Below are 23,140 nucleotides of genomic sequence, written 5' to 3' on the forward strand. Positions count from 1 at the left end.
TTGTTAAAAGCTTTTTGCTTCCCTGTTACATACTTTGCAAATAGGAAATGCACCACTTAACCACTAGAACTCCCATGCTTAACATAATTTCAAAGACTAGAAGAAACAAAGAAAAAAAAGAAAACATGATCATTTACCAAATGTATCAGTGCTGAAGATAAGAAGGTAATTTTCTTTTACAGCTACTTATATTCTGTATTGCTGTATTACCATTACTATTGTATCATAAGAAAATGGAAATCATGAGAAGATGAAGAAAAGCTACTTACAGTGATCAAATTCTGAAGTACAAGAGGTGTTATTATTATCACACCTGTTCCACAAGGCAAAATATTTTAATGTAAAAAGAATGGTCTAGATCTGTTAGCTTTATTCTTTTATATTTTTCCCCTCCCCAGTGTGGCTGTTTAAATTCCATTTGCAGTGACCTTTGTTAAAAGAAGAAGTCTCTACATCCTGCTAGCTGTTCAAAATAATACCTACTGAGGATTACCCACTGACACAGATTTTGAATCCCTGTCTCCTGGGTTTAAGGAGCTCTCTCATTTCTCTCTCTTTAATTATGGTATGGAGTTATTTTTCTGGCTGTGAAGAATATCTATGCATTAGATATGAAATATCCACTGAGTTATTCAAAGACATTGAGTAAGCTCTCTTATTAGTCAAATCTTAACCTTTTTCCCTGTTTCCAAGCATGCTCCCATCAAAACCATAGAAGAAGTTTTCGTTTGCAGTTGCCCTACCCGGCCTAGTTCTCTCACTGTGAGACCATTTATGTGCTCCCTTTTCACTTACAGCCCAAAGGCCGTATCATATGAAGACTATTCTCATCAGCATCAACATTTTCTTTTGAAAATACAAATTGCACCGGGACAAAACAGATCCCAGGCACAAATGCTCTCACAACACCCAACTAAAGAGGGCCACCCTTCTCCTTTTAACTCTTGTCCTCTGCACAGCTCCCTCCTAGCCTAAACCTACCCGGCTTCATCGGCTGCCTGGAGCTGGCTACCCTGAACGACGATGTGATCAGCCTGTACAACTTCAAGCACGTCTACAACATCGACACCACCACATCGCCACCTTGTGCCAGGTAGGGGACAGTCCCGTCCTCACTCTGCCGCTCCCATTTCCTGCAAGTGTTGATCCTGACGGCTCATTCCTGCTTCAGATTTAAAAAAATGAAGGTGGTATTGAGTCGTCCCAGAAGGAAGTTGGTGGCTCTTAGCTCCTAATTGCATCGACAAGTTTAATTTTATTTATAAATCTCTGCATGTGTGGAAGTTGGACTGCTTATGAATCCTTTTTAGCATGAGATATTCTATGATTTTCTTGCTGTCTCCACTAGCTATCTCATAATCTTGTTCATGTCTTCATAAAGCAAACTGCCACATTATCTGGGGCTTGTTCCAGGCTCCCTCCTTACCCCACTGCTTGCCTTGGACAGAGCTTCTCCTGACTGGAATCACATTGCTCCAAGCGATGCAGCCACAGCCAGTCAGGTCTGCTAGGCCAGATAACCTTCAGTGTAGTCCCACCCCAGCCTGGAAGGCTTACACAAAACTTTCTTCCTTTAAGTGCACTTAAAACCACCACAGATATTCCTTAGATGATTCCCTTTCAGAAACTGGGAAATGCAGCTCCTAAAGTAGAAGTGAACAGCAGCTGCAGCATTCGTGCAGCACAGACACAGCAGGCATTTTGCTCACACTACAGGCAGCAACAGCAGAACCTCTCCCTGGAAAGAAAAGGAGAGTAATTTGCAGCATGCACTGGGAAGAAACGCAGGAAGTGTTGGGATAGGGAAAATGAGCTTCCCACACCATTCCCACAGGGAGCGCAAGCTGCTGCTTTCCAGAACAGAGCATACCAGAGTCAGCTAAAGTTCTTGGAGAATTCAAATGGATTTCTGCACAAACTGGGAAAGCTCTTAATAGACATATCTGTGCATCCTTATAATGAGGAAGTGCTGTGGGCCTATCACTTTTCAAGGATGAGCAAAGAATTTTCCTGTCCTCTACATATAGCTCAGGATAAAAGCCTGATATAATGATGGAGTTAGATGTACCTAGAGCTACACATTATTTTTCAGGAAAAAAAAAAAAAACAGAAAAAAATGGCAAGGAAGTCATCAGTCTCCCCCTTGCCAGGCAGAAGCAGAAGTTCAGAACAATTATTTCAATAAAGAATGTAAAGGCATTTAAGTTCCCCTAAATTAAAACCCTTCCCTGCTTGCTTTTACCATAGAGATAAGTTGGCTTTCACTCAGAGCCGGGCTGTGAGCTATTTCTTTGATGGCTCTGGCTATGCCTTGGCCAGAAACATTGAGAGAAGGGGAAAATTCAGCCAGGTGACTCGATTTGACATCGAAGTTCGAACACCTACAGACACCGGATTGATCCTGCTGATGATCAATGGGGTGAGTACCAAGTCCTGCTAGTACCCTTTATCCATTGGCACCACAAGTTCCCCAGTACCTAGAATATCTTGGAAAATCCAAGATGTCCTCACATTTAACTTCTGGGAAGAGGAAATACTTTGTGTTTGTCTGGTGCATGCATACATTAGGAGGAAACTGGAACTTACTCTGCAAAGGGCTCAGGAAGCCAAAGCCTTGAGTTAGACTCTGCTTTTATCCAGAGACAGTCAGGACTTCAAACTGGTCATATCCTCATGATGATACTTCAAGACAGACTCCAGTTAAGCCCAGTTGTTGTGCCTTTATTTAAATGTGAATGCTCAATCAAAGCTATAGGAAATTTCTGTGAAGTAACTCCCAAAAAGTAGCCACTTTGTGGTAGCCGCCACTTTATAACTGTGCCTCAGGGTGTACTAGAGTTAAATATTTAAGTTACTGAAAATAGAACGCAGTCCAAATAAAAAGGCTTGATCCAAATGTCAGGAGCTTTTCTGAAGTGTGAGAGTGATAGAATCTCTGTAAGAGTTTGAGGACATGAAAATATCTTTTGAAGACAAACATGGATTTTTTTTTTTTTTGTCTTTGGGCATTTCCACATCAAGCTCAGGATTACAACCTAGAAAAGTCACAGAAAACATTTTTCTATGCAGATGCAATCCACAGACAGACACTTGTGTAGGCACCGACATGTAACATTGCTTTAAGAATTTTGAAAAAAAAAATCCACTCTTAGAAGAGCTACTCTCTCCTTTAGAGTAATTTCCAGAGGAGGGTGGTGGGAAGCAATTTGCTCTGTAGCATAGCATGCTACCCACTAACCTTCATTCTTTGGAGGGTTTGACTAAGCAGCTGCTGTTAAAAATTGCAGAGCACTCATTTTTCTTCAAAGCAAAAGCACCTAGACGTTTCTTGGAGACGTATGCATTTTATACGTGTCAGTGGAAACTGCAATCAACTTGGATATCAGCTGTGGGAGACCTTACCTGCTCACAAGTACTTTTAGAAAGTCTGTGTAAGGTGGTCCATTATCCAATTCCACAAAGACAGCTCATAAATATTCTTAATGTAATCCTTGTTTCATTTTCAAGTTTATGCTGTTCAGAACAAACCCAAGCTACAGTTTCATTTAAAAGTGCTAGATTAAAACCTACTCTTACTTCTTTAAGTAGTGACTTCTGAAGGTGGACTCATTTATGTCAAAGACAGCAGTTCTTAGACTGCAGTAGTGAATTTAGAATTATTGTTCCCATGTTTCCATTAGCCATGAACAGTAGGAGAGAAGAAAAAGCATTGAAAGCATTAACCCAGATGCACATTTGCTGTAAATTTTGTCTCTATTTCTTTATGTTTAGTTTTGGAACAAGACTAATTCTAGGGTGCAGATCTTCATTTCAAGCACTCCCTAAAGATTTTCCAAAGTACAGCTCCTGTTTATAAAACTTAGGTCACCCAGCCACAGAACAGAAACTGAATCAAAGTAGGAGCAGTCAGGAATTCTAGTAACCAAACACATAGTAAATACACTCCAGCTATTGTTATCATTTCAGTAAATACATCAGTGCTGATCAGGCCTATGAAAAGACAAAATCCTGAGCAATTACAGACATTGTGATGGAACCTCACAATGCAGACATGGCCATATGAGCACAACATTGCTTTCACCAGTATAATATCTTTCATTTAGGGCATGGGGTATTATTTCAACAGTGAATAGGTATTCCTGATGTTAACACACCTTTCTGGTAGAGGATAGTGACATCACTGTGCTACCAAATACTATTTCTATAAGGAAACAGTTCCAAGTCTTCCAAAAAGCAACACTTATAAAACAATTTTACGTTCATGTGCATATATAAACATATATTACAAATATAAAAATATAGAAAAATGTGTTACACTTTCGCAAATATTTTTTTCCCAGCATGCTTTTCCCAATGTCAATCTTATAACTCTGTTTATAAAATTTTTTTAATTGCTGCCACACAGTCCTTTTCTGACTGCTGTTTTGTTATTACACAGAGCATGTTCTTCAGCCTAGAGATGCAGAATGGTTTCTTGTACCTCCGCTATGACTTTGGTTTCAGCAGTGGCCCTGTGCTTCTCGAGGACTCCATGAGGAAGGCTAGGATCAACGATGCTAAATTTCATGAGGTACAGATGTGGTTGCTATCACAGCTGTTTGACCAACTATCCCAGAGGCTCCAAGCAGAAATAATTGCTCCAATGGCCATGAAAGGTGCCAAAGGATGAGGGGCAGGCGGTGATATGGTAGAACAGGCAGAAGAGCAGAGTGCATGCAAGTCCTACTAGTACAGAGCAGAGGAAAGGGAAGGCTGTCCCTGCCTCCTCATAAATCAGTGCTTGTAGACAGATTGTGTGTATTACTAACCAAGGACACAACCATTCACGTGGGAGAAAGTTTTCCATATGAAATTATATCAAGGACAGTCCTCTAAATCAAATATAAAACTTTCCTCAAGTAAAACCATGTCATTATGTTAACTTGACCACCTTAGTTGTTATGCTTTGCTTTACAAGAATTATGGCATTTCCTATTTCTTTAAAAAGAGAGTTGATTTGATAGCAACATTTATATATGCACAGTGTTTTAGGGACTTTGGCAGATGTAAAATATCTACTTGCATTTAGTTTCAGGGAATTTGCTGTAAGCCAATGCAACTGTGACAGCAGCAAATTCCCCCCATAGTGAGTTGCTTCTCCTGCCTTTTACTTGATGTCAATTCAAAGTCTGATTCGTGACCAAAACTACAGCTATAGACCTGTTCATGTTAAAGCAAAGAACAATTTAACTTATGCTTTGACAGTGAAATAACTTTTTAAAAATATGTCTTAATTTTTGGATAAATCAAGAAAGCATTCTGAAGTTTACAGAGCTTCTGTTTGCCACAGTGTAGAATTTGGTACATTTTCTTTATTCTTAGTTGAACTATCCTGAGAATTCAGTTGTCAGAAAAAAAAAAGATATCAAAACAAACTTTCTACTAGTAATCATTGTCAGCCTCTCCCAATTTACAAACAAATTCTCTGTTAAATGGGGGGAACTTTTCAAACAGAAGCTATAAAGATGCAATCAATTTTGCAAGATCACCATAACAGCTTATAAAAGATTACACTTCTAAGCACATGCTTTTTTTTCAGATTTCTATTATATATCACAATTCCAAGAAGATGATCTTGGTAGTAGACAGAAGACACATAAAAAGTGTGGACAATGAAAGAACAGCAATGCCCTTCACAGACATTTACATTGGAGGAGCACCTGCTGAGATCTTGCACTCCAGGTTGGTTTACAAATGGGATTCAATCAGTATTTTCAATTAACCACCATATGTAAAGTTGTATGGCCTGTCCTTAAGGAGTATAAATGAAACAATTTCTTTGGCATCAACCTCATATAAAACAACCCTTCAGACACTCTAAGCGTGTCTCAGAACTCTTAAGTATTCAAGACAAGGCTTGATCCAGCACAGTCAAATTTTACTGACACTGGCTCTGTTTTAGAAAGGGTAACAGAAACAGTTGTGTTCTTCAAACAAAAAGGCATTTTCAAAGAACGTGTTAGCATATAAAATTGGTATTACTTCTTGCTCAGCAAAAAGTGACCAAGACCCTCTACCAACCACATTTTCAAATCTAAAGATGATCTTTTTCCCACTAAGCATTTCAGTTCTGATTTGTCTCAGGTTCTCTTTGGATCTAAGTCAGCTGGCTCTGTGTAGGCGTGGGAAGAAAAGGTCTCATTTTCCTATTTTACCATTTGACAGAAATGCAGTTTAATCTCAGTAGACTGTGTAACTCTCATTTCCTGCCACAGGAATCTGCTGGACCCCAGGGTCATGCCCTGAGAGCAGACTGGCTACTTGAAGAAGAGTATTCTCTTCTGATAGGCAGTATTCATTCCCAGGGTCAGACAGCAAGGCCAGAATTTTCAAAATGGCTCCAGCTACTGTTTCAAGTGTCATAACTGCTAACAGAAATACCCTCCATGTTTAAAAAAAAAAAAAAAAAAAAAAGAAATGTTGAGCAACAGCTTCTGGGACTTAGTGACATTTTATTCTTTATTTTGTTGTCAAAATTGACTGCTGACTTGAAAAATAATATATGAGATACAAAGTGCTTAATCTTTAAGCTTTTAAGACAGTGACAAACTTCATGTAAAGAAAATTTGTGCCTTTCAATCTCCTGTAGTTAATTGAACATGCAGGCAAAGTGGTGGGCAAGGGAGAAACAGAGTATAACTTAACTGTCCTTTCAAATAGTTCTTTACAAAGGTCTTTTATAAGGGGCTATTAAGATAGTGGAGTGGAGAGAGAAAATGCTGCAGTGGATTGGAAAGCAGCTGGGAAAGAGAAAATAGGACATAGTAGTAACTTTTCAATTTTCACAGTATAAAAAGTCTACAGCTCATGCTCAAAGGATCTCTCTCAGGGCTGGTATTAAATACATTAATGATCTAGAAAGAAAGTACAGAAGGATGGTGAAAATTACTCTCATTAATCAAGGCTAAAGAACATCAAAAAAGCCCAGAAGGACCTAGAAATCTAGGCAATTGAGCAGCTCAATGGCAGATGAGACTTGCTCACAAATACAGGACAGAAGATGAATCACATGAATTATGCCTGCAGTTTTCCAAGCAGATTGTGGTTATTCTGAAAAACACCTGGAAGGTACTGTCAAAGCAGGAAAAACAGCATCTCAATTAATAGGCAGTATCAGATAAAAAAATACCATAGGCATTGTAAAAATATTATCAATTATAATGTTAAAAATATATACAGAAATTATTTAAGCAGAGGTGCAACTTTGTCTCTGATATTATACTCAACTTTCATTCTCTTTACAAGGGTAGACAGCAAAAAGTATGGACCAAACATGGTGGCATCATTCTATTTTTATCAGGAGCATAAGTTAGTAGCAGCAGTAGAGAGAGTAGTACATGATTAGTAGGATACTATCTACTACTGATAATTATGCTTCCTCTTTGCAGACAGACTCACATTTAACTGACTTTGCAGGGCAGCAGCAGCATGGGGAAACTAGCTCTAGTCCTACAGCAATCTAATATTCTTCTTAAGCAGCGTAACTTTCACTCTTCAAATGCATCTCTCTCTGTCAATTGCCTTTTTTCTCCAAATAAATGAATCTGGAAGTACCACCATCCATTATTTTGCTCTCACCTCACTCTCTGCATAAATCAGAAAGCTAAGGGTAGGTAGGAGCACTGGGACCTTAACTGAATTAAGAAATTAACTCAGAAGCCTTTCTTTAAGTGAAAGCCTTTCTTCTATAGCTTGTTTATAGAAAATGTTGTGGCATTTAACAGAAAGGCAGACTTGTCATATACAGCCAGCCTCAGGGTCAATCAGAGTAAAGATTATAGTGGTTAATTGATACCCCACAATTTGGTCCAAACCCCAGTAAGGATGACAGAAGCCCTCCTGCTGATTTCACTGCAGAGCAAATTAGGCCCCTACAGCACTCCTTCTCTCACTGTGTTTCAGACATGTACATCTGCACTACTTCCCCTGATGGTCTGGTTTTGCCAATGCAAAAAATTAGGCATTTCCAGACCTCGAATTCTTCTACCATGTTCCCAATATCTGCCTTATAATGACATAACTCACAGACAGCAAGTGCAGGTAGTAGAGGTCAACAGTATCACATCATGTGAGGTGAAGAGTCCCACTGCTAAGCTACACCTTGCTTAAAAGGACAAAGACTGCTTCCAGGCAGCCAGGTCAGAACTCTGGATTTCACACCCACTCCTTCAGTGTATTTGCTCCCTGGTTATCTCCTGGACTGGTATGCAGCAGCTCCCATGTAATTTCCTTGCCCCTATCACAGACTCACTGTGATTTTATGCAAATTACTTCTTCATGCACCTTGAGAATTGTGAGGATAAACTCAATTATAATCATCCTGTGCTGTAATGTTGTGCTGGTATCTTGGTAAGGTGTGGAGTTGAAAAACTGAGAGTAACGAGCAGGAGCAATGGGGATACACTACTGTGCTGTCTACCTCAAATCTGACATTAAAAAAAGGTCCTGGAAGCCCACCCACTGCTCTCATTTAAAATTATGTAAACCCACACATCAGCAAGTAGAACTTACTCTTACTTCCCTGACCTCTGTTAGTATTTTTCATAAGAAATAGAGACCTATTTGTTGTCATCTTATTGCAAAAGTGCCATACCTTCTCAGTGATTTCTCATGGGCATCTCCTCACAGCACGGACTCCTTCTTCTTCTTCACAGCACAGCCAACAAACTCCAACAACTCTCCTCAACCAGCTAACCCATTCTTTTGTAGCACTCCTCTTTGTACTGGACACAGCTGTGGCCTGTTAAGGGCAGGCCTGTTCCTAATCTTTGGTGATTAGTACAGCTGCAACTCCTCAGGTGTGAGACTACCTTCTACACTATCTTTATCTTCTTACATTCTATTCCTCCACACACATTTGCTTGCGAAGGCAAGAATTGAGCTTGCTAGTAAAATCAAGACAGGAAACCTAAATTGGAACCTCTCTTCAAAGCTAAAAAATTAAGATAAAATCCATTTATTTTTACTGTAAGTAGTTACAAATACATTATATTTTCTACAATTGGTGCATCTTGACTTTTCAAAACATACAATGTGGCTCATTAGCTGTTTTACACAAAGATGCAAGAGTTGGGCACTAGTGAGGCAAATGACTGAAGTTCTTCCAGAACTTTTTTAGAACATCTTGGCAACAAAATCCTGTTCAGAAAGGCAAGAGCTATCTAACTGCAGTTTGTTTGGTATTGTTGTCCAACAGCATTAGTTCACATCTGGCAGGAAGTATCGGCTTTAAAGGCTGCATGAAGGGTTTCCAGTTCCAAAAGAAGGATTTCAACTTGTTGGAAGAACCAGGAACCCTGGGAATCAGCTATGGGTGCCCAGAGGATTCACTGGTAAGCATAACACCATTTGTGACATAACAGCAATTTTGACAATGGAAATAGCTGGGAGCTTGAGTTTTACTCCAAACAATGGAAAGACAGTCTTCCACCAAGCACTCATTGACTAGCAGAGGTGTGGAGTTTGTGTGTGTCTGTTAAGTCTGCTGACATAATACCCAATTTTCATTCTGAACTATAGCACAAGGTATTTCACTTAAAATTCTTCTCATATGTGAAATTGCAATGTGAAAACTCAATCTGAAATAAATTATGTACTGTATTCTGAATGGAAATATTCCAATGTAATTCATTTTTTTCTTAAAGATACAAGAAGAATCACCCTTACATGCATCCTAATACAGATGTGTGAAATGGAAAAGACAGCAAAAAATTCACCCTTCAAATGAGTTCTCCCTTTAAGCCAGATCAGCTCTTCCTCTGTGACACACACACACATAAACTGTACCAGCATTAGCTCTGAGAAAATTGCCATTTAGCTTCTGGTCCCTTCTATCATTCACCATTTGTCCAGTACAATGCAAGGCTGGCAAATCCAGATAGTGTTTGGGGTCTTCATCCTGTGGCCACGTCTATCAAAAGCCATGCTGCAAACCTGTGAAGAGGAAGGATTGCTTGTAGAACTCATCACACCACCTCACCCTCTGTCAACATGGAAGCTCTCTGTAATTTGTCCTGCCTTGGACCTAGCATTGCTCCTGAGACTCAGAGGGTTATAGACCACCATGTTCAATACCCTCCACCCTACCCCAGTACCCAGCACAGCACACAAAGTAGCATGTCACATGTTGGAACTGTGATTCAGTGCCATGCAACTCAGACAGGGGCATGAGCACCTCTGCTTCTACTTTTCATGCTCTTTAACGTCAGCAGACTTAGAATAGGGCCAAGATCCCAGGAAGTTGGGAATAATTTGACTTAGTCTAAAATTGCTACACTTTCTCAAGATTTTCCCATGATGGGAGAGAAAGCCTATATAAATTAGGGTAAGATATGCAGGAAAAATTGGTTTTTAGAACTGAACTGGCTGCAACTGTTAAAAAAAAAAAAAAAAGAAAAAGCCCTATTCTTTGTATTATTGGAATGTTTTTTGAGCTGTACTTCTAATTTCATTTTATTTAATACACAGATGTCCCGCAATGCATATTTCAATGGTGAGAGCTTCATTGCATCAAGCCAAAAAGTGTCCCTCTTTACTGAGTTTGAAGGAGGCTTTAATTTCCGGACCTTGCAGCCCAGTGGGCTGTTGTTTTACTATTCTGAAGGAGTAAGTATCTATTTTTTTTACTGTTTGTTTTATTTTACCTTTTCATTTTTTCCCCAGGAGAATACTAGGTGAATAATACAATTTCTCACTTTATGGTTTCAAGATAAAGCAGTCTGCAATATAGAAGCATTCACTGGTGACCTCATTTTTACAGTTTGCATAGGATCTATAGATGAAAACCAGTAATGCTTAGACATTATTTTGATGCTGAGAAGAGAACCGGATCATATGCCTAGAATTAACATGCATCCACTTGTGTTCGCTGAAGTCCTCAGGGCAGAAATGCACAGAGCACCTTGCTGTGCTCAGCAGCACTGCAATCCCTATTTGGACCTGCAGGTGCTACCAAAGTACAAATAATATTAAGGACCTGACATTTGCCATCCAGACAATCACCGAGAAGCAAAGTTTGCTTGAATTAGTGGCACGGCATTTTGAGCATTGCTGAGCTGACAGAAATCAGTCACAAAACTGCCTATGTTCCCAGATGGCACTCAGACCTCCATGTGTGACTGGGAAAAGCTACACTTGAGAATAGCTCCTTGCAGCTCTGGGAAGCCAGGCTGCTCTAAATACCCCCTGAGAAGTGTGACCTGGGCAGAAATATGGACTTGCACTCACAAAATGTTGTGTGAGACAAAGCGATCCCAAGATGCTGCAGGCTCAGACTGACATCTGCAGTGAGCATGAGCTCAGATGACAGAACATTTGCAACCACCCCCAAATGTCTGTTCTGCTATGCTTGCAGAATATCATCAGCAGTGCAGCAGAGGAGGCTGTGTGGCAGCCATAACCACTTCTAAACTTTCCTGTGTCGCAGCCTGGAGAATTACCTTCAATTGAAATCAGTAACCGTGTCAGCTCCCCACGCCGTTTGCATAAATGAGGCCTCGCACACACCACTTCAGGTTTTTAACTCAACAGCTCTAATCCTGAGGTGCCAAGTGCCCTACTAAACAAGCAGAAGTTCAGCTATTTAGCGCTTGGCAAATGAGGCAGAACGATTCCTACCAGTGAACAGTGGCAGGGCTTGCTCTAATGGAACTGGGAGCATTCTGCTAGTGGCACAGTGATCTCGAACGCCTGACCCAGATAGCACATCTTATCTCTGAGATAATTTTGAGTGATTGAACGGGTCTGATCAGAGGGAATTAGAAAAAGAAAAAAACGTCTTGGTCTTATGACAGCAGGAATCTCGCAGTAGCAGCTGCTCAATACGGTACCAGAAACACAAATGAAATGCAAACATCATACATTTGTGCTACATGGAAGGAGCTCATGTGACAGGTACATGAGACATAATCAGCAGCAGAATTCCCAGAATTCAGACTTTAAAACTGGCAATATAAATTCTAATGATGTCATCTCTTGTTTTGCTTCTCAGAGTATATCTTTTTGCAAATGAAGCACAAATGTGGAACACAGAAGGATAATAAATACAAGAGGAAAATTCACAGAACTTAATTTTTCTGTGTAATGCTTGCTTATGAAGGTGTTTTTGTCTGTATTTCAGCCAGATGTATTATCCATCTCTATGGAGAGAGGTGCCGTGGTTTTAAATGCAAGTGGAACCAAAATTCAGTCACCAGACCGAAATTACAATGATGGGAAAACACATTTCATCATTACTTCTGTCACCCCAGAAAGGTAAAGCTGTACAGCATCTTTTATTCTCTACCTTTAGAGCATAAATATTTCTTGTAAAGCACATTATCATTTAGCACTCACTTTTAAATACTTGAGCGGGGCTTTTTTTAAGTGACTGATTTTAAAATGTGATTGAAAACTGACCAACTCGGGCCTGAGCTCAAGATGATGAGAATTTTTTTTTAAATGCAAATAGTTTTTCTGAAAGCTTAGTCCTTTTTTGTTCTCAGGTAAGAAAACAGTTTAATAACATTTAAGGCTAGCATGAGATTAATTTTTTAACAGGATTGATTCTTTTAATTTGTTAAAACAATTCCCAGTTTACCCTAAAGTAATTGAGGCATCATCACATAAAGCATTCATCTGGGATGCACACAGTGAAACATGTTAAAAATATTTTTAGCACTGGCAGCCACAAATGTGACTAAATAGAGCAGTAGGGAATAAGTCTCTCACTGTGCTCCTTGTAACTCTTGAAGGCTTTGGTTTATTGGTATGTTTTACTATTGTTCATATGTTTAATTTTTTTTAGAAGGTCACATAATCAAAGAAACTTTCTTTAAGAATCTTACCTATTAGATACAAGTATTCTTACTTTCCTAATGGAAATCAAGGTTTGTACCTATGACTTCTAACATCCAAGAATCACAGTTTGAAAAGCTGAAGGTGTAAAAAGGTGCTTTGGAATAACCTTGGGGATTGTCATGTCTCCCTGAGTTTGCAAAACAAAATCAATGTCTGATGCTTTAGTATACTTAGTTTCTTATAAAGCCAGAGAATCATTCCTGACTTCTGCAACAATTAGTGGGTTGCAAAATCAGATTAGTTAAAAAGCATTGTATAAGCTCAAACACCACTGCACTGTGATGAAAGAGAAAGAAAAAGGGATAGGGCCATAAACAATTAGCATGTGCTTGGATCTTATTTTACCCAAAAGGTGGCTCCATCCCTTCATCAGCAACCCCCTAGTCTGTCTTTCTTCACTGTACAATTTTGGACTTCACAATTAACTGCAGGGTAATATTAAATCCATAGGCCTGTGTACACAGTTTTGCCAATGCACTGCACTGCACAGCTGAAATCAAGGTCCTCTCGTGCCTTTGAGCAGTAGTGCTGAGTGTGTATGCACTGAGTGGAGTGTTTTGGGTGCACTGTGCTGTCTGACCACTGGCACCAACGTTTCCAAAGCTAGCCTGCAAAATGGATGCTTTGCCTTTGCAGGTATGAGCTGACTGTTGATGACAAGAAACAGAGCAAGAAGAACCCAGCAAAGGACAGAGCAGGGAAAAGCCCAGACAGCATCAAGAAGTTTTATTTTGGTGGCTCTCCCCTCAGAACACAGCAAGCCAACTTCACTGGCTGCATAAGCAATGCCTACTTCACTAGGTGAGTAACATCCTCCCAAACACATTAACAGGCAGTCACTGCCCTGCCTGACAGCTTGAATAGTAGCTCGTGAGAAGTGATTTATTGTCACAATAAAAATTCCTCTCTCATTTTGTGAGGCTAGACAGCATGTGTGAATAAGATTTTTACCTTATTTGCCATGGAATCTGTTGGCACAGATCTGTTAGGTTAAGATATTGTTAAGGTGGGAATAACTTGATGAAATAAGCTTTCAGTGCTAATGCTGCTGGTGCAATGAATAATTTGCATAGCTGTAATTTACATTTATATTATGTAGCTCTCAGGTCTGCCTTTGAAACAAAATTGTATTAAGACATCTTGCAGAAGCTGGGGAGGTTAGGACTTTGGTCATGTAAAAATGATCAGAATGTGTTGATCTTAATTGTTTTACAATATGTTCTTATATAGATTTTAAAGTTGAATTTGATGCTGCAGATTGACATTCTCTGTTTATGCCAGCATATATACAACACACAGATGTACTATGGGTTGTCCTCATTACCCATACATTGACTGATCAATCTGTACTTTCATCCATGGTCCAAGAATGAACCATTCAAATATAATTTAAATATAATTTAATATAACATTTAAATATAGTTTAAACCCATTCAAATATAATCTAAACTATAAATGTAAAATTCTGAGATTTTTATGCAGACAATTCTAACACTTGAGAAAAAAAGCTGTTCTTGTCATCTCCTCTTTGAAACACAGGTTGGATCAAGAGGTTGAAGTGGAGGATTTCCAGAAGTACTCTGAGAAAGTTCAGGCATCTTTGTATGGATGCCCTGTTGAATCTCCTCCAGTTGCTCTTCTCCATAAGAAAGGAAAAAATTCATCAAAAGCCAAAGGAAACCGTAATAAAAAGGTCTGCTACAAATTGCTCCACTACCACTCTAGAGTTTTCCAAAATTCTCCAAATTATGGATCTAAAATGCACAAAGACAATGTCCCATATATGAACAGGACCCTGTTCCTTTACATATTCCATCACTGGAAATGATTGCCCTGACACAATCTATCTGGCCTATACTTGCGTCTTTCTCTTTTGCTAGAATTATAAAATAAAATACCTGACCTCTTCAAAACAGTACTTCAGAAACAAGCCTTTCTGATTTCTTCTGTATTCTAAAGGCAAAAACCTTGCTTCTGTTCTCATCTGCTTCTGTATGGCTCTCTACTGGGTACAATTAGTACATATTAATATAAATGGGGAAAAACCTTCCTCCAGCATGCAGAATTTTTAGTCTAAGCATATCCTCTCATGCCTATAATATAGCTGATATCACCAAAAGCAGAGAGAAAAAGATTTAATTAGGAAAACTGCAAAAAATTTAATTGTAATAATGTAAGCTACACAAGTATTTTGTTCTGTCTTGTTCTGCCTTGTTCAGTCTTGTTCCTGCCTTGTTCTGTCCTAAATCAGCATTTACAGTAGATCTGTTCAAGGAAAATTTGACTCGGAAACAACCCTGGTATTTATGTAGTGAAACAATATATTACTAGTTTATATATAAATTATACTGTTATTTTATTATGTCCAATCTTAGCTAAAAATTCTGGTTAATAGTTCTTTTTCTATGAAGGTGGGAAGAGATAAAGACAAGATTGCACAGCCTTCATCTGGCCTCAAAAAGCTGTATCAAGTGAATTTGCAAAAAGAGCCTCAGTGCCACTTGCCCATGAATCCCAAGGCAACTGAACATGCCTATCAATTTGGAGGAACAGCAAACAGCCGGCAAGAATTTGATCACATACCAAAGGATTTCAGTCAAAGGTAAAGTGACTTTAGAAATAAAAATGAAATATGCTTGGCAGGAGAAATACGTATTTCAATTTTTTTTTTTTTTTAAGGGACACATTTCTACTGTTACCGTGGCTTTGTTCCTATATATCTTAGGCTAAATTTTGTGTTGAGCCTGTTGTTAGGTTATATTAAAAGGTGCTTCAGTTGAGTAAGAGAAAAACATTGATGGTGCTTCCACTTACATCCTTCTTATGGAAGCTTCATCTGTATTGAATATTAACAAAATGTGTCTCCTTGCCTGTTTGTGTGAAGCTTTTGAGGATGTTAGTTCTATACAAGCAATGCACAATAATCAGTCTCTTTACACAAGAAGTAAAGGCATTAAAGCAGAAAGGAAGCAGTAACATGCTGAGTGGACTCTGTCAGTCGTTTAATCTTCATAGTGCAGTAAGACACAAAGCTATGAAAACCTGGTCCAATTCAAGCCATAATAGAAATCTAAGTAATAATGAGTCCAGATACTGTTGAAATTTAATATTCATGTTCCCACAAAATATCTCATGCAATATTCAAAATCCAATAAGGATTTTGGTTTAATACTTTCCATTAAAGACTATAAATTCAACAACACAGCACTTCCTGGAAGCATACCAGACCACTAACTCAGAAAAAAAGAGTGCTCTTTCCTGATTTAAATTAGAAAGCCATTATGTTCATTTTAATTCAATGCATTTAACTTAGGGCAGTTCTGATGGCACCCATATGAAGGCAAACCCAAACTCTAATACCTTCATTCCTAAAACATATATTTATTTGCCAAATTTTATTAAAGCTTCATTTTTATAATGTTCATTTTTAAAAAGTAATGAGTTGTGTCATTTTAAAACAATATTGGCAAGGGACTGAGTGTCTGTGGAATGTACACACACAGGCCATTAGGAATGTATAGATGCTTTAGACAATATGAAGAATGGAAACTAGGGTTAAACCCGACATCAGAAAAAGGAGGAATCAGTTCTGGCACTGTCCTACACCAATACAGCTTTGCCATGCTTTAGACCATAAGTAATAATAGCAATCACTCAAGAAATTTTCACTGTGACAGTGTCAAACCAACAATGGTATGACTTCCTATGCTGTCCTGGACTTCACAAGGAACTACAAGGAAGGAGAAGCTTCGATCCAGTCTGGAATAATATTAAACATCAGGCCTCCATGCCATCACACTTAAAAATTCCCCCAGACGTGCTGTTTAACATAAAAGGAAATGTACTGTCAGATTTTGGTGGTCTGCATTGAACTTATTCACTCTAGAGGTTTTAATTTTTGAAAAAATGTTCTTCACCAGGCAGCTTTTTCTCCAGCTTTGACTTCTGCTCAAAACACCAGCACAGAATGTTTATTAGAAACACTACTTCCATAAAGCATATGAATATCTTTTGGACGAAAGGAAAATCTCAGTCTTCCTCTGCCTGATGTTTGATTTAAATCAAAAGTATCTGCTTTAACGCTAATATTGTGTTTTTATGTGCCAGAGCTCAGTTCTCTATCAGTCTGAAAACTCACTCATCTCACGGAATGATTTGTTATATTTCGGATCAAAAAGAGACAAACTTCCTGGCCCTTTTCGTAGCTCATGGCCGACTCATTTTTATGTTTAATGCCGGTCACCAGAAGATAAGGATTAAGAGCCAAGAGAAATACAATGATGGTCTGTGGCACAATGTAAGTAAAAGCAAGCAATCATGATGGCACATGCTGTCAAGGCTGCATTTTTCATGTACCAGCTCAGGGAGTTTTCATTCATGTATTCATAAACATGCCTACATGTTGAGAAACTTCCATAAATATTTTTAGATCTTCCACGCAGCATTTTATTAAGTCATTAACTAGGGACAGGAAAGTGAGTCAGTTATAAAAATTCAGCAATTCCCAACACTAACAGCTGAACAGAAATGAAGGAAGCAAGCAGAGCAGTAAGGCAATTAAGAGTTAAATGAGTTATTAAAGGAAAGACTAGAATAATTTTGTTCAGCAAATGTCTTTGAAGTGCCTAAGAAAGGAGCACAGCTGTCTTAGGCTGCCTCAGTAGTCTATGAAAATAAAAAGACAATTTTAGGAGTCAAGGTGAATTTCCCTCTGTAGGTATCTCCCTCTCCTCATTAACTACAGAGAAAGTCTACAGCTACTAAACTACTGACTTGGGCATTTAAGTGTTTCAAGCAGGTTGGATGAACCCATACCATAAAACTAATGATGACTGTGAAAATGCTAACAGTGATAGGTAGATCTCAGTAGACCTTATGACACCTTAGTTACCTCTGCCTTGTACACCAAAATGTAAGAAAGGCAGCAGTTTTGCTATCTAGCCTTCATATGAATGTGAAAAATGAGGGTTGTCCAACAAAGAATTCTGGAAGTTAGCAAAACAGGCTTGTAGAGCATCGCTCATGCACTTTTCTTCTCAAATGTCTCATCATCTTCTCATGCACAGTAATGATCCCTTAACAGATGGAAGTAATCTTCCACGTTTTTTTCTTCCCTTCCTAGGTGATATTTATTAGAGGCAAAAATATTGGTCGCTTGATAATCGATGGTCTCCGAGTACTAGAAGAATCTTTTGATGGGAATGTGAATAGTTGGCAAGTCACTGAACCACTCTATATTGGAGGTGTAGCTCCAGGAAAAGCTGTAAAAAACATCCAGGTAAAGCAGATCTCCATGTACAGACCCCATTCCTCTGTGTAAAGTTAAAACAAAAGCTGACTGTCGGGATGAGATCAGACAAAATCTGATTAAGATCTTGGCCCTCATCCTGCTAAGGAGCAGACAGCTCAGCTCATGTATAGAGCATTCCACAGGGTTGGGCTGGTGGTAGCTGGGTAAGGCTTCCACAGCCTTCCAGCAGCAGCTAGGAAACCAATGGTCCATAAGGAACAGAAAAATCCTAGTGACATCCAAAATTAGATGAGACAAGTAATGTTAGGCAAGATCAATTTCACCCTGAGGTCTGAGATACAGAATGAGTTTTGGAGACATTTTGATGTTCTCACAGTACCTCTGTTTTAAGACAATACCTAGAGGTCAGGATTCTGTTCTACAGCTCAGTACTGAAGTATACAGAAAGGAGTGTTGAACCAACGATGAACATAATATTCTCTTTCAAGGTAATCTGTAGTGTTATATGCCTAACAAGATTGATAAACTACTCTGAAAAAGTAGACCCATCTTGCCTTGAGGCTATGAGGTATATGTATAGCACTGCCTTGCCCTACTTGTGTTTTGTTTCTCACAGTTCAGTAAGGACTGAGAAACAACACAAGCTGGAATTACCTTGAAGTCATCAAAAAGACATGAGAGACTATGAGAATAATTTTTCCTGCTTACCTTCTCTGGAAATTGTTTTTTAGTTCAAAACTGATGCGCCAGACAATCACAGCCTTACAGCTTATTAACACGTAAAAATAAGGACAGAAGAATATATTTCCTTCTACAAGCAGTTTATTAATCAAGGTTTTTTTTACCCCTCAGATTAACTCTGTCTACAGCTTTAGTGGTTGTCTCAGCAACTTACAGCTCAATGGAAGATCACTTACTTCAGCTTCACAGACATTTAGTGTAACACCGTGCTTTGAAGGCCCATCAGAAGCAGGAACATACTTTTCATCAGAAGGAGGATATGTCGTCCTTGGTAATATAACCCTAACCAAATGTATCCCAAAATAGGACTGTGGTATTCAGTGTGCTTCAGAATGGCATTTTTCACTAAAGAGTGTGGTAATTTCCAAGGCTGTGAGCTGTAAGGATTATCAGAAACAGATCACTATTGTGCTAAGCAGATGATGTTGACAGGTCACAATGTCACTGTGAAACTTAAATGTTGTTAAATAAACACATCTGCATGTACGTATGTATGTGTTTCAAATAATAAGAATAATTTTAATAAGGGAATAATTTTAATCAGGGAACAGACCATAATATGTTAAAAATTAGCATAGAAGTCAACAGGGCCAAAACCAAGTACACCATCAAATGGTCATCCCTTATTTTTTTCATTAACATGTAAATAAAAACTCCTGCAGAAAGGCTTTCGGCATGTCTTGATACCGAACAGCATGACACAACATAGCTTTTCTGTCATTTCGGCCTGCTGTGTCCCAGGAAGAGTTTTAGGAGGGTGTTTCAGTCACATAGACTCTGATTTGAACAACAAAGGAAACTGCAAAACCCTATTCACTGGCAGCACCAAGAAGAATCAGACTAGTGTTTCTAATTTGCTCTCTGGCCTGTCACCAGTTTGAAAAAGGGAGTTTCTCCTATTGAATCATCAAAGCTCAAGTGAACTCCCACTCACTCAATAATGACTTCTGAGTGTCTAGGAAATTGCACAATAAGAAACTGCCAAAAATACAAATCATTTACTTTCTGTTGTCCATTTTATTGCTAAGAAACATTTTTAAACAAAATACATTTTCTAAATAATGAGAAAAGTAAATAAACCTTTATTAGTTGTCCAATCAAAACAAAAGTTGAAATGGGTCATTGACAGCACATCATGCTATCTCATATTTCAATAGTTTGAAGAACAAATGAAATCCACCCTCTGATGTTCTACTTTGACTTTGAATAAATGTCCAATTTCATCACTAACTCGGTACAAAAAAAATGTTATTCTTTTTACTTCACAGATGAATCCTTCAGTTTAGGCCTGAAATTTGAAGTTGTTTTTGAAATACGTCCCCGAAGCAGCTCAGGAATCCTACTGCATGGTCACAGCGTGAATGGAGAGTACCTGAATATGCACATGAGAAATGGACAGGTATAAACAAGGTCACATCTCCTCCACTGCCTTGACTGGTTTCTCTTCCACTTACTTGGGCTTCGCTACATGCAGATTTTGTCTTACAAATTTGCCATTAACTGATTCTTATTTCTCCCCTAAATATAATAACAGCTTAGATTAGCCAAACCAAATATTTATTTTAAAATACTAAAAATAACACCTGTGACAAGTTCAGATCACTTTACTAATACAAGCCATAAATATTTTGTTGTGAGCTGAAAAGAAGCAAAAGCACCAACTCTTTGGCACTGCTCTTTCATCCACACATTAAAAATGTATCATGGTTACAAGTAACTGTCAATAATTTTTTTTTCTTATTTCTTAAACAATAAGTCAGAGTTACACTCAGTCTCTTCTTTCTTTATCAGATATATGTGTGATGGAAAGAGTGAGGGAAAGGAAAAGTTCTGATTGTCTGTTGGCCTGGTTTCTACAGGCTCTGGATTTCAAATGAAGGAGAGAGGTTAGAAATTAACACACCAGACAGTTGTTGCTATTTTTTATTGTGTTTATTGATAAAATCTGGATGTCTTCATGCTATGCATTGCATACCTACAGCAATAAATTTCAGTCTTAAGTGAACCACACAAGCGAAGATTTAGAGCATAGGAAATCTCGGCAGTTTTTTGGTCTTTCCTGAAGAGGAGAAACTCAAGGCACAGTCAAGAGACTATGCAGTGTGGACATTCTTCAATCACTGCTATGCACCTGTCAATCAAAGTGGAAGGGTTTTTAAGTGGGTCTGGCTGTACATAAGTTAGAAATGCAGCATCTGAGGAAACACTCTCACCTCTTCTCCAAGAGCAGCACCTACAGCAGCGTGACTGAGTAAACAGTTTAACAAGATGATTCATCCTATCCTAAAGCAGGTGTCTAATTAGGTGACTAAATGAGCTGTTATTCAGAGAATTTCTTTTTCTGTGTTGGCTATAGAGAGAACAGGTGCTTCAGTTAGGCACCTAACTTTTGACAGCTGATTAGGTAAGATGAAGCCCATTCTTACCCCTGTATCTAGGGAATTAACAGAGAAATTCTTAAGTACATTGTGCTGATGCATATCATGCCACACCCAAAAGCTGAGACTGTATAGAACCGGTCCAGTATAGCACTTCTTATGTCAAGTTCTAACCAAAGTTCTGCATGCCCAGTAATTTGTCTGGTTTTCCCAACTGTACCAACTGGTCTAACAAAGGGTGCTGCTTCCCTTACTGCTTCACACCTCCCTTCCTGTATAATGCAAATGCAATTCATAAACAAAATTCACCCTGGAAAAGCAGCTTTTCCCTGCTTGTCACTGCAGCAGTTCAGTAACTTCTTAGTAAGGATCTGTGTGTATTTAGCATTAACTATCTGCCCTCTTTGAATGCATTACAAAAGACCTGTTTTGTGAAAACCATTTTGCTGAATGAATAAGATCAGCAACTATAATTCATTTTTTAAATGTACACATCTCTATCAGTACAGCTTGTCTGAGTGATTTATTAAGGAGTCACTTTCTCCTGTAATTCTTTATTTGCTTCAGTCAATACATTTTGTCCAAGAGTGGATAAAATAGAACATGAGGATCATTTTAGTTGTGTTTGTTGGTGCCCTTCTAGAAAAAAAATAATATTTTTTGGTTACAACTGTATCAAAACCCTCTAGAATTAACTATAAGTTGCTTCCTTGTGAGAGACCATTTACAAGGGCATGTAGTGACAGGACCAGGAGGAATGGCTTCAAACTGACAGTAAATTTAGATTAGATATTAGGAGGAAATTCTTTGCTGTGAGGGTGGTGAGGCTGGAACAGGTTGCCCAGAAAACCTGTGGATGCCCCATCCCATTAAATATTGAAGGCCAGGTTGGATGTGAACGAGCAATCCAATCTTATGAAAGATGTTCCTGTCCATGGCAGGGGGGTTGGAACAAGATGATTTTTAAGGTCCCTTCCAATCCAAACCATTCTATGATTCTGTGATTTTCAGTCAGCATAGAGTCAGCATAATCAGGAACAACTTCAACATTTGAAAAGCCTGAGTGGCTGGGCTCAGAGTTTGGAGTTCTCTGGCAATCACCACCAGGAATCTCATGTCCCACAACAGGGCCACAACACTGCTTTGCTGCTGCTGCACCATTTCCATGAAAAAAGATATTAATCCATTAACTAAAACAGAGGTGCAAAATTCAGAATTATGTTCACCTTCTAGCTCTTCCAGAGATTTACTTGTAAGCTTGAACAAGTAACTTCAAAGTAATTCTTAATTTTGCTATTCATTCCTTTCTCATATCTTTTCTGCTTGTTTATACTTGGGTTTTCATGACTGTTTTCCTTATTAAGTGGCTAGCAAGATGCCAAAAACATCATCTGATGCCTCTAAACACTAATTTATCACACAGGAAATTATAGAGTAGAGGTACTAGTAAATGAGTGAAATTAGCTCTTATTTTTAAATCTTTTCTTGAATTCTTCCTTGAGATAATTAGGAATGTCTCTGAACTATTGAATCTGAACAATTAAACAAACAAACAAACAAACAAAAAACCAACCAAAAAAAAAAAAAACCAACCCACCCTAAATATTATTTAAAAGGTACTTTATTTTGAAGAATTTAATGAAGTCATGTTTTCCTTTCTCTTGGGTACTTGACCTGTTTTGAGTGAGGAATACAACATTATTACAACAGAAGGTAAAAAGAGAAAAGGAGGGGGTTTACAGTGATGATTACATTCTTTTCCCTTAGGTTACTGTGAAACTGAATAATGGAATCAGGGATTTTTCAACTTCAGTGACATTGAAACAGAGTCTCTGCGACGGCAGGTGGCATCGAATTGCAGGTCAGTAAAAGGTGATTGTTCCGTATTTAAGGT

General features: G+C 38.5%; 1 protein-coding gene across 1 annotated transcript in view; it reads left to right on the top strand.

The window, feature by feature from the left end:
* Positions 1-23,140, top strand: part of LAMA4 (laminin subunit alpha 4) — a 97,869-nt gene that overhangs the window by 70,863 nt on the left and 3,866 nt on the right. The window contains exons 22-36 of the mRNA XM_071438323.1: positions 960-1,093; positions 2,248-2,419; positions 4,439-4,570; positions 5,579-5,721; positions 9,236-9,371; positions 10,507-10,644; positions 12,158-12,291; positions 13,513-13,677; positions 14,416-14,569; positions 15,288-15,478; positions 16,984-17,173; positions 17,999-18,154; positions 18,980-19,139; positions 20,137-20,267; positions 23,014-23,107. Of these exons, the coding sequence (XP_071294424.1) occupies positions 960-1,093; positions 2,248-2,419; positions 4,439-4,570; positions 5,579-5,721; positions 9,236-9,371; positions 10,507-10,644; positions 12,158-12,291; positions 13,513-13,677; positions 14,416-14,569; positions 15,288-15,478; positions 16,984-17,173; positions 17,999-18,154; positions 18,980-19,139; positions 20,137-20,267; positions 23,014-23,107 (2,230 nt within the window). The remainder of the gene's footprint in view (positions 1-959; positions 1,094-2,247; positions 2,420-4,438; positions 4,571-5,578; positions 5,722-9,235; positions 9,372-10,506; positions 10,645-12,157; positions 12,292-13,512; positions 13,678-14,415; positions 14,570-15,287; positions 15,479-16,983; positions 17,174-17,998; positions 18,155-18,979; positions 19,140-20,136; positions 20,268-23,013; positions 23,108-23,140) is intronic.

The sequence above is a fragment of the Agelaius tricolor genome, unplaced genomic scaffold (assembly GCF_023055355.1).
Source record: "Agelaius tricolor isolate 1412-34295 unplaced genomic scaffold, bAgeTri1.0.p SCAF_1, whole genome shotgun sequence".
Taxonomy (NCBI): Eukaryota; Metazoa; Chordata; class Aves; order Passeriformes; family Icteridae; genus Agelaius; species Agelaius tricolor.